The sequence below is a fragment of the Siphateles boraxobius genome, unplaced genomic scaffold, assembly GCF_051911475.1.
Source record: "Siphateles boraxobius isolate OS27281-9 unplaced genomic scaffold, OSU_SipBor_1 86, whole genome shotgun sequence".
In the NCBI taxonomy this organism is placed as follows: domain Eukaryota; kingdom Metazoa; phylum Chordata; class Actinopteri; order Cypriniformes; family Leuciscidae; genus Siphateles; species Siphateles boraxobius.
In genome coordinates this window covers 4,212,996-4,231,270 of record NW_027509215.1, presented here as the reverse complement: position 1 = coordinate 4,231,270, position 18,275 = coordinate 4,212,996, and the positions used below count along the sequence as shown (strand labels likewise).

Sequence of the window (18,275 nt, the reverse complement as noted above, 5' to 3'; positions counted from 1 at the left end):
ACCGCCTTCAACAAGGTCGGAAGACCGATTGTGTTTTATAGATTAGTAGTTTGTTCATATAAAGTGTTTGCTTAGCAAGTACGTGTTCAGGAAATGCATAATACAAATTGTATGGGTTAATGTAACGGTAAACGGACTCTACACAAAGCTCTTTTGAAGCTGTTAAATGGTGTCGCTATTGGACACTTAATTGTGATTATTGCTGCTCTGATGTTTCTTATAGGCTACTGTTGACTGTTTTATCGTTGCTTGTTAAAGAAGCAGCAGCATTACCGTTACTCTTGCCTCGGAGAAAACAACACGGGCATAGTGACTATTTTGCATATAAATAACTACTTATAGGGCTTGAATTACAACCTGTGGCAGTTTTTCCACGTCCTTTTGTGAACGTCGTTTTACACTTGTATGCTGCTCAGCGGTTGGTTCATCTTTAAAGTGCCGTTGGGCCTACCAATCTCTGTATAACGGGCATTGGAGCCCTCTGCTGGTAGGGAATAGTAAGATGGCCGCTCGAACACTTCCGGTGGCTTCACTGCCTGATGGCAGTTTAGAACGTCATGAGCTATCCAGTCATTATATAGATCAGTGGTTCATATTCATTTATACAACTTGAAATCGTGAAATGTTTAGCATTTTTAGAAATGAACATTAACCTAGATTAATAAATGGTTTAAATAAAAGTCCTGGTGGTTGTTCATACATACCTAATGCATTAACTAATGTTAACTTGGTATAGAATTACCTATAATAATAATTATAATAATTATTATTATTATTAATCAATCGGCTGATGCTATTTCTCAATGGCAACAAAAAAAAGAACAGCCCAAAGCTGATAACAGTTATGTGTGTGTGTGTGTGTGTGTGTGTGTGTGTGTGTGTGTGTGTGTGTGTGTGTGTGTGTGTGTGTGTGTGTGTTACCCAGTGTTTCATTGACTGCTTAAGTAGAATGTGCTCAATGGGGTGGCGTTAGGCATCTGTTCATAAAGGGTCACACAGATGTTCAATCCAGACACACACACAAATAAATGGAGAGCTGGTGACACGAAAGAACATGTACCGCATTTAGCAATGTCATCAGGAAACATCTGGACCTGAGAGAGTGATTCGGCTTGATAAAAGTGGTGAACGGGCAGCGGTTTCGCGAGTCTCTTCGTTTCCTGCCTGCAACCTTTCCATTTGCTTATCATGTAAACACTTGCTTGGAAACAGATTAGCGGTTTTAAAGACCCTGTAAGACCAACATTAGTACAGCTTATTAACAGTGAAACTACATTTAAGTGTACTAGCTAGTTTAGGAGGTGATGACACACCTTCCCAACACTAGTCGACGCATTCAAACACTCTGACACAAAACTAACAAGAACGACTAGTAGAAGAAGAAGAGGTGGAAGAAAGAAAAGCTGTACACGTAAGTGCTCATCAGCGTTGAAACACCTACAATAAACACTGTTTAGTGGCCTGAATGCGTAGCTTTTTTCACCTAAATTATCTCTTTTTAACGCTAGTTTATACACAACTAACTGATATTTACACAACATCGAGAGAGTCAGAGTTCATCCCAGATTGTTCTTGTGAGCGAGTTCGTGTCCTGCAGAATCCGTGGTTCTGTTCCAATGAGCAACATTGCCAAAAAAGCAAGCGGAAGAAGAGTCTATTTACAGAGGTCCGTTACACTTCACCTTCAATATGAAGGTTTACTCTGAAGATATACTTGTGTTTATTTAAAGATATACATCATTTACGCTCATACGGCCGGGGGATGGGACACAGGCATACAGGATGTCCTTGGGCAAGGTTCGCCATACCAAAATCGACAGGTAATGTAAGTGGGAAGTAGTGGCGAAAGAAGGTTTATAGTGGAAAAAAAGAAGAACGATACAACCTCGTAGAAAATGATGCGAGACGTCTCAGAATTGGAATAGCATCGTGAAGATAACTAAAGCGGAACTACAAGGACGAAAAGAGGACAAAAAGAGTCTGCTTCTCCAGTTTTCCCTGTAAATGTATGCCAAAGACACAAACAGTCGACAGGTTAACAGACGTCCTGGGAGTTCCAATGGGTCTGGTCCTGTTCTGATCTTGTCTGTTGGATATGGGATAATGGTTTCCTCTCCTGAAACACATTCTCAGATCAGGATGATAGTCTCTATTCTGGCGCGCTCCGACGGGATTGGGCTCGCCCGCTGGTAATTCTTCCGCAAGCTGCCCGGCCCGTCGTCCGGCGCCCCCTGTAGTCATGCCAGCGCAGTGCCCGTCTGGCACTGAGACATCTGCAGGTGCATGGACTGAATGCTGTTGAGGATTTTCTTCTGATGGCCGGCTAGAGTCACACCTATCCTCAACAGGTCCCTGTGAACATAAGAATGCATACCTACAGTTAATTTTGGACACATACCAACGTACGTAGCTCTATAGTATACATTTGCTTTACTCCTTCCCAAATCAACGGTCTTTTGGAAGATACTTTAACATCATCTTCCCAAGCTAAAGGGGCAGCGGTTATCATTGCACAATGGTTTATGCTCAGACTACATTCACACCGCAACTACGTGTGGCCCAAATCTAATAATTTTGAGGCTCTACACGAGCTGATATAGATAGAATGAGATTCTAAAAGATAACATGAGTTGCAATTTAAAAAAAAAAAAAAAAAAAAAAAAAAATATATATATATATATATATATATATATATACACTTTTTAACAACAATTGTTCAGATTTCAAAACGCTGGTTGCCATTGAAGTCCATTATTCGAAGAAAAATCGGGAAATGTTTTCCTCAAAAAACTTATTTTCTCTTCCACTGAGGAAAGAAAGACATGGTTATCTTGGATGGCATTGGGGTGAGTAAATTATTAGGAAATGTTCATTTTGAGGTGAAATCTAATCCTTTAAGGACTTAGTGGCCTGCGCCACATAGAGTTTCATGACAGACCTTTGGATTTGATGTGCACTTTTGTAAAGAATCACACAAAAGTAAATTATTTACTGTTTATTTGTATCTGTCGTCAGACTGTCTAAGACATCGTTATCACAACACTTTGCTATGTAAAGTATCTTATTATAATAATATAGGAATATATATTATTTCATATAATACTAGAAATAGTACAATGAACATATATGAATTAATAATGAGCAACTCGCAAAATATATCAAAATATACTACAATTTACATTTTGCAACAGAACATTTGAATATTTTAATGAACAAATAGCTATTACAGTTTAGATAAATATATTATATATTATATAATTTTAAATATAAGTAAAACACCTGGAATTTTTGTTTTTATTTTTCTCTCACTTCTTTATATTCAGCTTTAAGGCATTTACATTGATGATTTCACATTAGCATTGCCCACACTGAAGCATTTTTTCCCCTTTAAAATACTCAGTTTGAATGTAGATGAATATATTAATATAAAAAGGTTGATCACCTTGCTATCACACATCTGCCTGTTGTCACTGTTCTTCATTATCATCCACGCTTATGAACATGGTTAATTACTATTACTCTGTCAGTGATACTGAAATACTCTAAAAGCAGTTTGCCAGATGGTACAAGAAAAGATTCACTCCCTAAGCTACTCTTGACAAGCACCTCTTCATGTTAGTAGAAAAATGGTCAGCACACCAAAAGTCCAAGTAAGATCAAGACGGGTCTGCTGCTGCATGTGATTTTAGGTGACCGTTTCACGCCACCTCTAAATTACAAAGACAAAAGAGCAACTCTGAATAAACGCTCAATTTATTCCGCTATTTTCAGAGAGAAGCTTTTATTCTGAATGAGAACACCCTGTACTATCAATATATGCACCGCTGAAACAGCACAGAGAGAGAGAGAGAGGAACAGCACAGAGCCCCCACAGGTTTATAGATGTGAGAGCAAACTGCATTAGCACATGAAAGCCGCTTGCATTTAACTTTCTGCTTATGCGTGGGCTCATACTTATGTTGCTAATTAAGCACAGACCCTCTCTGTGAGCGTCGGCTGCATTAATCAGAGCGTCAGAGATGCTACACCTCACAGTCTGCTTCCTGCCACGAACAAACCACCAGGAGATGCGTTTTAAACATCATCAACAGCATATCCACCTGTTCGCTCGATAGCGAATCAAACAAGTCAAAACACATCCGCACATACCTCAGCAATACGCACTAATCCTACTGTACGGTTTAGAAATCGATATTAAACACGTTTGCGGAGATATCTGACCACCCCACATTCTGTGATCAATGAGCTGTCTGGAAATCTGAAACCAGCTTTAATCAGCCTTCACACAGACAGAACTCACAGAGTATTAGACATCATCTAAAACAAACCAATAATATGACAGAATGGCTGAATAAGAGGCATAACTGTGGTACACATAATGATTTTTGAAAGATGTTGTTGTTAACAGTGTGATCTATGAAAGCCTGTTTCCAACTCAGAGTAAAAAAAATATCAGGAACATGTGATGGAGTTTCAAATAAGAAATAAAATAGCAAATGTGAGATTAAAAGTTGTAATTACGAGATATAAAGTTGCAGTTAGCAGGTTGACTATTTGTATGACCTGTTAGTGGTGTCAATTTGACCAACTTGGAGCTGGAAGCCCATCTTGGCTAAGAAAGTGAATGGTCAACCATTCGGAAGTGTTTTGAGATGTGGTTAGTCAGTTACCTTAAGCTGATACGACATGGTTTTACTAGCAGCGTAGAGCTTTAGTAACAATGATGAAAGCCTTATAGATCTAATAAATAGAAACTAGACTGATTATTCCCTGGTTCAAGCTGGTTTAGATGGTTGACTAGTTGCATAACTAGTTGATGAGGTCAATTTGACCATGTCAGTTAACCTGCTTAGAGCTGGTAGACCATGTTGGCTAAGCTGGTGTTGAGCTAGCTAAAAACATTACAAAACACTTCAGAATGGTTGACCAGTTGACAAGTTGGTAAGCCTGGTTTTTACAGCTTATTTAGAAACTCTGCTTTAGTATTAAGATGCGTTTTGGTCGATCGGATCACAAGTAAACGAGGGAGACACATTCCCATTTACACCTGGTGTTTTAAATACATCTATTTTGTCCACTTTCAACCACTTCTGTCCTGATTTCTTCGAGGGGAGGGTCTATCGGTGGGTAAATGTATGTTGGTTTTTTTTCGATCTAATGGACAAAATTAACTTTTACAGTTAACAATTAATGTATGAAAGTGTCTGGAGACAACAGAAAACATAAACATTCGTTTCTGCTCTGAAAGCCGCAAGACCACATTGAATGCTGTGATTGCGTGTTAGAAATAAGGAATGGTAGGTCGAACATTGAGCTTGGTATGTTTTTCGTCTTCAAACCAAACTTGGATCTTCAGCCGACAAAGTTTAAATCCTGTCTGGCAAGTGCATTTCCCCTAATGTTTACACATTAGACCAGTAGGCGGAGAGCAGGCGGCCTTTTGTGGCTGTTTGAACACATTCGGCCACATGAGCGTTCTCACATTACGAAAGCAATCCGGTCAATGAGTTTTCGACTACCTCTGGACAAGCTTAACACGTTTTATACCCCCCTTACACCTGTATTTAGCGTCATACACTTGTGATCCGATTGACCAAAACACATCTTAATACCAGTTGTAAACAGGGCCTTAGACAAGTCCAAGCTGGTTTGAATGGTTTATTATTTGCACGACCAGCTGATGTGACCAAGTTTGACCTGGTACCTGGATCTGGTTGAACTTAGTAACAATAGTAAAAGCATTATAAATCTAATAAATGTGAGAGCTTATTTAGAAGCTGCACTTTAGACATGTCATTAGCTGGTTTACTAGCTGGTTAATCATCTGGTGGGGTTTGACCTGCAAGTTTGACCTGATAGATTATGTTGATTAGCCTGGATGGAGCCTGGATAGAACCACGTTCCAAAACAGCTTGGACTGGCTGACCAGCTTGTCTATCTAATACCAATATGACCTGTTGTTTCCAGGGTAGTGACAATAATGAAATCCCAATGTAGAAAACGGTGGAAATGATTTAGAAGACATATCAAACTTTAAACTTACTCTGAAGTCATCTGGGTTACCAGCTGTAGGGATGTGAAGCCAGAGTTGAGGAAGTTGTCTCTGTACTGTGACATCTTGACAGCGGCCAGCCAGTCCTCTACAGAACTAAAGGTGGTGAAATCTGGGATGGACCTGTCCAACAACGGCTGGGACGGACTGGTGGAGGAGAAAGAGAGAGTGAGATGCAGGAGAGTAGAGGATTCAAATGACCCAACCTTGGGTGTCAGAGTTGCAGTCTTTGTAAGGACCAACACTGTGGGGACCTATCCTGTTTTCCCCAGAATGAAAACAGCTTAATAGGGGGAATAATTATTCATCTTAATATCTTTATTATGTAAAAATGCCAAAATGTTTAGGGTTTGTGTCAAGCTAGTCTACAGGATTTACACAATCGTTCAAAAAGTTTGATTGGTAAGACCTTTAAAAATTTTTGATAGTCTCTTGTATGCTTGCCAAGACAGCATTTATTTGTTTAAAAACAGTAAAACAGTGATAATGTGAAATATTACTTCAATCTAAAATAACTGTTTTCTATTTTCATATATTGTAAAATATAACTGATTCATTTGATGGCAAAATTCCATTTTCAGCATCATTACTCCAGTCTTCAGTCTCACATGATCCTTCAGAAATCATTCTAATATGCTGATTTGGTGATGTTGAAAACAGCTCTGCTGCTTCATATTTTTTTGTGGAAACTGTTATAGTTTAAAAAGTTCAAAAGAACAGGATTTTAGAAATATAAATCTTTTGTAACAATGTAAAAGTTTTACTGTCACTTTTGATGAAATTAATGCATGCTTGCTACATAAAAATGTTAATTTCTTTGAAACAAAAAACAAAAACAACAACATTTGAACAGTTGTGTTACATTTAACATAATTTAAGGTTCCCACATTGATATAAAAATAAAATATATGTATGATGAGTTTGTTGGACTCACATAGTGGGTATACTGGCGACTGCTTTAAGGCTGGTGGGGTTGCGGATGAGTTTGTCGAGCGTATTGACGATATCTGTGAAGCGTGGCCGAGTGTTCCGATCTTTCTGCCAGCAGTCGAGCATCAGCTGGTGGAGAGCAGTGGGACAGTCCATGGGGGGCGGCAGCCTGTAATCCTGCTCTATAGCGTTGATCACCTAAACACACACACACAGATAATATTGTCATTAATTGCTTTGTTTTCATTTGTGGGGGAAGCATATATTAGTTTCATAGTGGATTCATAAACATGCAAATTAAAATTTTATTAGAGATGCACCGATTACAATTCTCTTGGCCGATTCCGGTTTTTCATTGAGTTTGACCTGCCAATACCAATTTTAGCCGATTCAGATTTCATTTTTTCTAACCACTTTACAGCGCACACAACTATTTATTTTCTCTCTTTTCTTTAGTAGAACATTTTACATTTTGCATAGAAAATTTTTTGAGCAGTAATCGTTATAAAATAGAACTATATAAATTACTCCTGGTGTGGGAAATTCACACATCTAAGGTGCAGTGTTATGGACCATTTCCTTCTTTTCACATACAATATCCAACTAAAAAAATGTGTTAATTTCAAAAAGAAAATTCATCAGACTTGCATATTCTGTGCATTTTGGGCACTTTTTGTGTTAAAATCATATTTATTTTGTTCATCAAAGTGCGCTTTCACTTTAATTGAGCTTGAGCAGCGCAGCAAAAATAGACTCTGCGCCGAAACCCCCGCTTCACTGCTGGTTACGCGACGCTCCTGCTCGACGCTCACGCGCTACTTCTGCTCCCATTGTGAATACACTCATTGATTAACATGCACGCTGAAAAAAATATGCGCTGCTCACGCTTGCGGTGTGAAACGGCCGTAATTCACGAGGTTTCACGAGGTAATGCGCATGTGATGCTGATGTTGCGATGTTAATCATGCGGCGCCAGAGTGCATTTGACCAGCATAAAACAGGATATGTCAGACTACCACGGCCGGTCGCCGATCACCTGAAAATCGGCCAATTCCGGTCACCAGCCGATCAATCCCTGCATCTCTAAATTTTATAAGGATAAAAACACTACATGAATGATTCCTAAGTAATAAATGATTACTAAGTAAATATGCCATGACTAACTCATGACAAATTTGTCACTGAATGAATAATTGAACAAATATTTCGAGTCACATGTTTTGTATGAACAACAAAACCGATTTTTAAAAAGTTTTCAAGCATCCAAATCGCCATTATCGTGTTTTAAGTTGAAAACATGTCAAGTAAACAGCCCCAAATTTAAACAAATTCAATTAGGGGTTTGATTACCGACATTCTTCAAAAATATCTTCTTTTGTGTTCAGCAGAAGAAAGAAATTAATACAGGTTTGGAACAACTTGAGGGTGACTAAATGATGAACTTTTGGTGAACTATCCCTTTAAATAATAATAACTAAATAATACCATATCATAATAAATAAAGATCCAAAGGCACACACTATTGTTTTATCTCACATAAATACCCACATATATCAGTTTTGTTGCATAGAGGCCGCAACATGACACACAAACAACCAGTGAACATCATTAATCATTAATCTTTAACTGTGATCTGTCGTTCTACCCTCCTCAAACACTGGACTCTCTTCCCATATTCCTCTCTCACTGATTCCATCTGACACAAGCAAACATCAAATGAACAAACGAACATGGTCTATCCTCTGCATACCAATTCTGAGCTCTGGTTTGCATAAACATGAATCTAAATATTTGAGGATCAAATCAACTCTCTGCTCCCTCCACACCGGCCGCTTTTCACCTAAACGGATTCCACAGGACGGCAGTGAGATGTGGGCTCTGAGCGCTGCAGATGTCCTGCTGTTTCATTATGCTGATATGATAGTTTTATGTTAATTTGGGATTGGATTATTGTTAAAAAACTCTAGAAGATCGGATAATGAAGTGTGTGATAGGCAGCAAAAAACATTATCCACCTCATTCACAACTTTACCCTTGGCGGTTCTTCTGCGTCTGAGAGTATAACATGGGAGTTCTTTTGGTTTGTTTTTGGTGGATGTCATGTGATGTTAAACACTTTGTAACAGAATTAGACAGCTTTATAGTCTTCATAAGATGGTTTTCGTGAACATTTAACAATATCATTTTCAATGGATACAATCTTTGGGAAAAGAAAGTACATGCAAAGTATGTACAGAAAGTACATAGAGAGTAATTATTTTATTCAATTTATTTTCTTTGATCTGAATGTTCTGAATCTTTGAATGCTCAATTATTTTTTTACAGATGTGAGTTCGGCAATTACAGTCACAAGTTCCTCAGGGTTAGTTTTGCATCTCTGATGCGTTAACTGGATGCTAAAAAGGTTTGGGGAATTTATGTTTGCATTGGCAGGGTTTTCTGAAAATGCCAAAAGAGCCTGTGCTGTATCCACAATACAAACAGAAAAAAAACCTTTGTCTGCACTGAAACGCACATGCTGGAAGATTTGAATGCAGAAAGACTTTGAGGTAGAAAGGCTCAAAGCAGTGAACATCAGAGCAAAATGGGATCGAAAGGTAATGACACTTAGGGAAGTCTCAGTGTTTGTTTCAGGGGTCTGAGAGTGATTTGCAATACACTTTATACACATCAAGAATGCATCGTGAAGACCTACAGCTTCACTTTTCACATACATATCCTAAAAATCATTGGCCATCACAATTTACCATAAAAGGTTATGATGACACACAAGGAGTTAAGTTGTAGCATTGTTATATTATATTATATTATATTATATTATTCATCATGATTATATTGTTTATCATGATTATAATATTAATCAATATTATTATTGTTTAATATGAATAAATTATATTTTAAATTCCATAATAATACTAACAACAACACTACTAATACTACTACTAATAATAATTACCATTATCGTTATTATTATTATTAAATAAATATGAACATATAACATAATAATGTAAATAAAGTGGACTAAGAATCACACAAAATGTTGTTTTATTATTATACATTATTTAGTAATATAATATAATATAATATAATATAATATAATATAATATAATATAATATAATATAATATAGGGTTACCCCCTTAAGATTCAGGGCAAGTGTGCCTCAAAGCCAGTTATAGACAGCAATTCTCTTTTTCGTATAAAATATAAACTTACATCTTGGTTGCTCATGTCCCAGTAGGGCCTCTCGCCAAAAGACATCACCTCCCACATGACGATCCCGTAACTCCAGACATCACTAGCAGAAGTGAACTTCCTGTAAGCGATCGCTTCCGGCGAGGTCCATCTCACAGGGATCTTTCCACCCTGAGGAAAAAACAAAAACATGAGATTTAAATGGGGAGCTGTCATGTGGATTGATTTTGTAGGATTTTGCAGGAATCCATGTGACTCTACATAACATTTATGTACACATAACCATCCAATAGAAACATATATCACATTTACATGGACAACTGGGAAATATGTTGTTTGAACAAAACAAATAAGCAACGGGAATGTATCGACTCACTGAGTTCTACATCCATTCCAGCTATAAATATTTGCAAACAATGGGCTGCATTTAAATTTTTTTTAAATTCAACACGACTGAATTCAATTATTTTTGCTTTACAAAACACCATGAAAAACATTTTCTTCTCTTTCAGTACACTCACACAATAGTGTATGTGTGTGATTGTGAGGAGGGCCTAGTCCATGGAGGGTGTCTGTCTGTAATTGGTCTACCTGAGGCTAGATTTGTGTCTCACTGATTAAAATTGACAGCGGTTTGTTTCACCCGAAAGATTCTCTCTCTCTCTCTCACACACACACACACACACACACACACACACACACACACACACACACACAAACACAGACACAGACACAGACACACACACACACACACACACACACACACACACACACACACACACACACACACACACACACACACACACACACACACACACACAACTGGTTTGAGAAACCACATGCTTTATGTTCCAGTGTACTGATGTCAATTAGTTCCGTCCTGCATCTAACATCAACCAGACAGTGAATGAAGAAAATTACTGAGCAACATTCATGGAAGTGTGGTTTAGAATTTGTAGGTTTAGGCTTAAAAAGCGACAATAATAAAACTAATATTTTTACATTTTATAAAGAAAATACGAGTAGTGTGTTTACCAGCGCAAAACATGCTGCCAAGACACAATATAGGTCATTGCTAGAGCGTTGCTATGCAATTTGTCCTAAATGGTTTTTAGCAAGTTGCAGTGCGTTTGCTACATGGTTGCTTATTGTCTCCATGCATTCCGGTCTTTAGAAACGACTGGGGTCTCCACTTTAATATAAGTTAATATAAGGGAATTTTCCAGCATTTTAGCCCACCAGATTTATGAAAAAATATATATGAATGATTGGAGGGATTGGATGACCCTTTGTGCTTTAACTTTCTCCTGAACTTTGTGTTTAGTGACCTGAAAGACTCAATTTCATCTTCATCGATTCCAATAAAAGATGGAATGAACCTACATACAACAGTCTTAAGGTCACCTTCACTGACCGCTTTCTGTCACGAGAAGTCTGTCACCATACAGACGAAGCACATAAACACTGATTTCAGGTTAGTGACAATTACTTTTACATTGAATCCATGTAGTGTGAACAAAATAGAACTGATCCATTAACTGTGATTATCTGTCTCATGATCCAATGACGGTGTTTGATATAAATAGGTGAATCACTGAAAGATGAAAAGTCTGAGTAAATACAATAATGTGGTATATCATTTATACAGCATTTATAGTTATAGTTTTGGATATGAGCCTTTTGGATATAGTTCTGTTTCGGATATGAACTGCAGTCTGACAGAACAATGGAGATCTGTCCCTCAGAGCGGCACATGCACACAGCAAACAACACTTGAACAACTGCAGAGGAAAGACACACCACTCGTGTTTAATGTCCCAAACACAAACAATCTGCATTGGAAATGTGCCTTCATTAGACAAGATGGCAGCAGCATAAATTTACAGTAGATTTGTGAAATATCTAAAAAGACAGAAGAGAAAAGAGACACTCTGTCTATCTACTTTACAATACTTACAAGTGAGATTGATGACAAAACATGAAGTAATGCGAAATATAGAGTGGTGTAACACAAACCAAACACAAAACATATATACAATGATATAAAATAACTCATACTTCGATAAAAGGTCCACCGTCCACCCCCATCTCACACTGATGTCAACAAACCAATGCTGCAAAATTGATGAATACTGGATCACCTTGTCTAACTGCTTTTAAATTATAACCCATGGCCATTCACTTTCTCTGTGGGCTTCACAGATCTAATTTGCTTATATCTCCTTCACTTACATCAATTGCAAATTCCAGTCCAAATTGTGCTGCAATAACATCAGCAGGCAAATCAGACGTCAGGGGAGCTGGTTCAGATAGCAGTAGGCTAACCGTGCGTATCTAACCTTTCGTCCCCTCTTCCCGGTCCCGTACCGCCCCGTCGCCGCCCAGACACCCAACTGGGAATAGTGCAAATTAAACCACGCTCACCTAATCCTTTATCATCCGTTCCTTTCAATTTCCCATCCAGGATTTTTAATATTAGATTATGACCTTGTCTTTCATAACCAGGTTAAGTATTCTTTTTTTTTAAAGAGTTCTTTGTGCTTAAATGAAACAGCTCTTGTACGCCACTGTGAACTGTTTTCACTGGGATCAAGTCTGTCACATGGCACTGTGCCCATGCTGCAGGTCAAAGGGCAGATTTCATGTTTAAATAATGACAGCCGAGGACAGTTGTGTGGTAAAATGGTGTTGATATCCTCCGTAACTTGCTAACCAATCTGCTCACAGTCAACATTTTACAAGAGAGGCAAGAGTCAAGGCTGCATAAACCCCTGCAGGAAATTGAGACTGAATTGATAGTTCATATTGACTAAAATAAATCACAAAAAATGCTGCAGTACAAATTACACACTAAAAGGGCAAACAGCAGTTTTATAACTGCTTGTACTTACGTATTTTTGGGTTAACGTGTAACTTGACCCCACTGTGGACATAGGGAATATCTGAAATTGAGTGTCTTGTTGAGGAGAGGTGTACAATTACTGTTATTAGCGATAAAATGAATGAAAATCCCCAAAACATGCATTGAAGAAAACACACAAGGCATATTTAGGGACTCATATTATAGGGATACAAGAATCCACTCAGAACACCTTTACAACCACCCAACAACATCCTGGCAACCATCTAACAACCATCTAGCAACATTGTATCAACCACCTAGAACATCCAAGAAATCACCCAAAACACCAGATCCAAGCAACCACCCATAAAACCCTAACAACCACCCAGCGACATCCTGGAAAACAACCAGAAACCGCAACCAACCAGCAACCTCCTGGCAACGAACCAGAACCCCTCTTGCAACCACAAGCATATGTATAATCATATATAAGCATCATATAGCAACTGGGTGGTTTCAGAATGTTGCTGGGTGGTTGTTATGGTTTTATGGGTGGCTGCTTGGATGTTGCTAGCTGGTGTTGTGAGTGGTTGCTTGGATGTTGTGGGTGGTTGCTTCAATGTTGCTAGTTGGTTGCTAGAACAGCATACTAAGAACTAGAGCCCGACCTATATTCATTTTTTTGGGGGCCGACTCCAAAATATTAGGCAGTAAAAAAAGCCAGATATCGATATATCGGCCAATATTATTTATGTGTATAATATAATACAGTAGCAATATTATTTTGTGCATAATATAGTACAGTACCAGTCAAAAGTTTGGACACACTTTCCCATGTGTGTGAACAAACTTTTGACTGATACTGTATATAGAATACAGTATAAATAAACAGAATATAAACATATTTTTTGCAATTATCAAACATTTGTGTGACAAAGATATGTAATGGAGGCAGGGTGAATGATAGAATGATACATTTGAGCTGTAACCAAACTAGTTTGCATTGCATGTTCTATTCTATATTATATTCTAGATACTGTTGCATAATCTTCACTAATGACCTTGTCTTTTTATTATAAATATATCAAAAGTGTCACTGGCAAAACCTTGTTATCTTCCATTATTCGTCTTAATTAATCTAGTCTCTACAAGTGGAGGAAGTACTCAGATCTTTTTATTAAAGTAAAAGTAGTAATACCATAATGAAAACATGTTTAATTACATATGTACAGTATTTTTACTTAAATTCTATTTTAAATAAGTAGCCAGCTAACTGTAGTAAAGTTGAAACTACTCATAATGCAAAATAGCCCTATTTAAAGTGTCATAATTGGAATATTGCTTGATATTGTAACACAGTGTTAAGGTAGAATGGGTTGACACTGTCTATACCAGACGCGGCTGTTGTCGTTCGCGTCGCAACAGCTGTTTATCCTGGACACGGCAAAGCGCCCGTTACAAAGCAATTTTGTCCTTTGCGTCAGTACGTCATGAATATAATGAGGCATCAGTTCACTGTCGGAGATTTGTCGCTCGCATCATGCCTTATCCAGTGTAGACAAAATCACTGATTAACATCACACATTTCATCTTGTTCAGGCAGCAGCAGACAAGCAGTCAAGCGGTGTCTTAACGGCAAGTTCCTAACTAGTTACCAGTGTGGTGGTGGCACGAGTCTGTTGAATGGTGATTTAACCCTACTTCGTCACATGGTGAGATGCAATGCTATAAAGTAAATCAACAATGTCCCTGTCTTTTACTCTCACAACGAGCGTATCATACTCGTTTGTTACATTAGTAAGCTAGACATGTTTCATACATTGTCAGTGGAGCAGAAGGTAATGTGTGCTCATCTTACACCGTGTCTGAAGAGACCTCCTTTTACTGCAGTGAAAGGGTTGGCTGGTGTCACCATAGACATCATATAGATAGACGCCCTATCGACCGCTACTGCCTATTGGCGCGGACGAGCCGTGGGGCCGCCATCTTAAACCGGTCACCCGCTCCGCTCAGTGTAATCTGTTTGGCAGGTGCAATGAGCTGGCAGCGCATTTAATTAATCATATCTCACTGAATACCGAACTGATTTTCACGCGGGTTTTTTTGCTGCAAAGGTCATACACGTAGCTACGATACAGGACACATTGAATATTTTGTTCACAAAATACAACCAATAGTACGGTAATGTTAAAGCTCCAGTAGGTAACTTTTGTAAATAAATATATGTTAAAACTGTCATTATGTCCTGACAGTAGAATATGAGACAGATAATCTGTGAAAAAATCAAGCTCCTCTGGCTCCTCCCTGTGGTCCTATTGCCATTTGCAGAAATACACCGCTCCCGGTCAGAAACAACCAATCAGAGCCAGGAGGAATGTCTTAGCAGTGTCAATCACGCCGATCACCCCTCTCTTGCACAGCGCGAGCGGGTACCGTCGTTCCTGACTCTCCTGTTCGAACTCGTGCATCCAAATGAACAAGTCTTTTTTCAAAAAAGATTTGTTCATTTTGAAGAACGAGTTCGAACAGGATCACGAACGTGCATCACAGAACAGAGCAAGGCGAGCATTTGTGCTTATAAAACTTAAAGTTTTTTATTTATTTTTGAAATGACCGATCGTTTCGCTAGATAAGACCCTTATTCATCGTCTGGTATCGTTTAAAGCCCTTTGAAGCTGCACTGAAACTGTCATTTGGTCCTTGAAACGTTTGTGTCCTATTGAAGTCCATTATATGGAGAAAAAGCCTGGAATGTTTTCATCAAAAAACTTAATTTCTTTTCGACTGAAGAAAGAAAGACATGGACATCTTGGATGACATGGGGGTGAGTAAATTATCAGCAAAGGTTTTTTTTAAAAGTGAACTAATCCTTTAACGTTATCTTACTAGCTATTTATAACTTATAGAAAGAGTGCAACGTTATAAAGTTACATGTATTGCAAAATAAATAATGATTTGAAGACCAAGTTTGTGGTCAAAGTATGGGCAGGCCATAGTCAATGTAAAGCATATTGTTGATGTTTCGTCCCTATTAGTGAATGTTCCATAACTGTTTATAATCCGCCATCATCGGTGGTCCTGCTTGCTAGCCTGGGCGTTCACGGCAGGCTCCGCTGTGGGGGAGGAGCTGTGGAGGGAGGAGCTGTGGAGGGAGGGCTGTAGCGCAGCAGAGAGCAAGGGGGTTGGACCTGTAAGTTGTGCTTGTTCAAATTTTCAGGCTAAGTCAACATTTTCTCAAAACTCCCTACTGCAGCTTTAAATGTTAAATCTTACTTGTAAAAAGTAATCCCCGAGTGATGGTCCGACAAATTTAGGCAGGAATATGTTGCACAGTGCTCTGGCATCTACTGCTGCTATGCAGCGCAAATAGGAGAATGACCGGTTTAAGATGGCGGCCGCATTTCTTGCGCCACAGCGGCCAATAGGGCATCTAGTCTCTATATGATGTCTATGGGTGTCACTACAGTGACATGGGTCGACATTAGCTAACAATGGAGCGCGCTCTGCTGGACAAACATAGTTACACAATTTATAAGTATTTTATCCGCGTTATATGTTCTGTAAAAAAAAAAAAAAAAATTAACATCGGCGGCATATCTGCGTTATATACGCCGATGCATCTGCGACAGGCTCATATCAGCCGATAAAATCGGCAGAACAATAAATCGGTCGGGGTCTAATAACAACCACCCAGCAACATCCTGACAAACAACCAGAACCCCCCTGGCAACAACAACCCCAGCATCATATTCTACCAACCACCCAGGACACCCTGAAAGCCACCCAGCAACCACCTAGAGCAACCTAGTCTCAGACGTGTGTGTCGCGTTTTTTAACGGTCCGCCTGGAAACAAAGATGCTGCTATGCCAAACCCCCTCATGGAAGTAGAACGGCAACACGTTTACAATGGTGACAATGAGTGCGTATCAAAATCTTATTAAAGTATGACTTTTTAAAATACGTCCAACAGTTTTACACCTTGTCTTTTATTGTAGGGACATCGACGTTACATTTGCACACCCATAAAACATGACGCAGAACAAAAGGAACTCTGATTAGTCTAGAGTCCAGACCTTCTGCTGTCAGTCTGAAGGTCTGGCTAAAGGAGGCTAAGAACACACAAACAAAACACAGCAACATCCTAGCATCCACTTAGAAAAATAAAATATATAACACAACATCTAGTGTTACATTAAGATTCTAACAAAAACATATTCCTTGGCATAAATGAAAGCATAAATCAGCATTCATTCAGAATGAATCGGGTCTATGATAGTGACCTTGAGACTTTCCATCTAAATGCTGTTTTACACTATTAGAATTGTTCAAAGCAAGCTGCTGTGAGATCAGGAAAGATTAAGAAGCATAAAATGAGCACACATGTTGTTCTCAGCTGCACTGCACTGGGGACTGACACACACATACAGACAGAAAATGTAATAATTGACGGGCTTATATTGGCTTGGGGACCTGTGACACTTCAGACTACATCAAACACACACACACAGATGCATTTCTTGTTCTTCTTGTTTTTTACCAGATGAACAGACTGTACATGTACTAACTCTGATGATGGTGTGGTAATTCATTTTCTTTTCAACACAAATTCTAGCTCTACTGCTTGAGCTACATGAGCAACAGTATAGGAGTACCAGTTGCCAACACTAATGCAATAAAACCAGACAACTGGTTTTTGATGGTCAGATGGCTTCTTTCTTTTTTTTTTTTTTTGTCATAGGCCAATTTCCACTGCCAGCAAACCAAGTTGGGCAATGTAAACTAGTTTAAGTGACAGTTCTTGGCCAGAATAAGTCATAATGTGAACCATTCTTGACACTAACAGGCAAAAGTCTGGCTAAACAAGACTATACAATTGCACGAGATACTAAAGGACATCAGACTTTAACACCTGAAACTGAGAAGACAAGTGTGGGAACACAACTGAAGACACTGAAGGAATTGAAATAGTGAATAAACAGGAAAGAGAGAATGAGCATGTCAAATTCCACAATCTGGCATGCCTCGGAATGAAAGAGGAAGAGGGAAACAGAAAGTGACAGGGAGGAGGGTGGCAGGGTGAGGGGGTGTCACACATTCAGATCCCACCTCAGTGCAAATAGTTTTATTTTCCTTTTGCAGCACACAGCCACTGCACTTGTCATGCTGACAGCGAGAGGGAAGTCTGGTCATGCTGAGAGAGTGAGGGACAATTCTTTATTTCTTCACTTTCAATTTCACTCCCTTTTCTATATCATC

At 38.7% G+C, this 18,275-nt stretch overlaps 1 protein-coding gene across 3 annotated transcripts in view; it reads right to left on the bottom strand.

Moving 5' to 3' along the window:
- Positions 1-1,452: 1,452 nt before the first annotated feature.
- The window catches only part of ephb1 (EPH receptor B1), a 267,402-nt gene continuing 250,579 nt past the window's right edge, over positions 1,453-18,275 (bottom strand). For all 3 annotated transcript variants that reach the window (XM_077221927.1, XM_077221929.1, XM_077221928.1), the window contains 4 exons: positions 10,198-10,347; positions 6,987-7,180; positions 6,044-6,199; positions 1,453-2,352 (listed from right to left, as the gene is read on the bottom strand). In XM_077221927.1, coding sequence (XP_077078042.1) covers positions 2,238-2,352; positions 6,044-6,199; positions 6,987-7,180; positions 10,198-10,347 — 615 coding nt within the window. In that variant the 3' untranslated portion in view covers positions 1,453-2,237. The remainder of the gene's footprint in view (positions 2,353-6,043; positions 6,200-6,986; positions 7,181-10,197; positions 10,348-18,275) is intronic.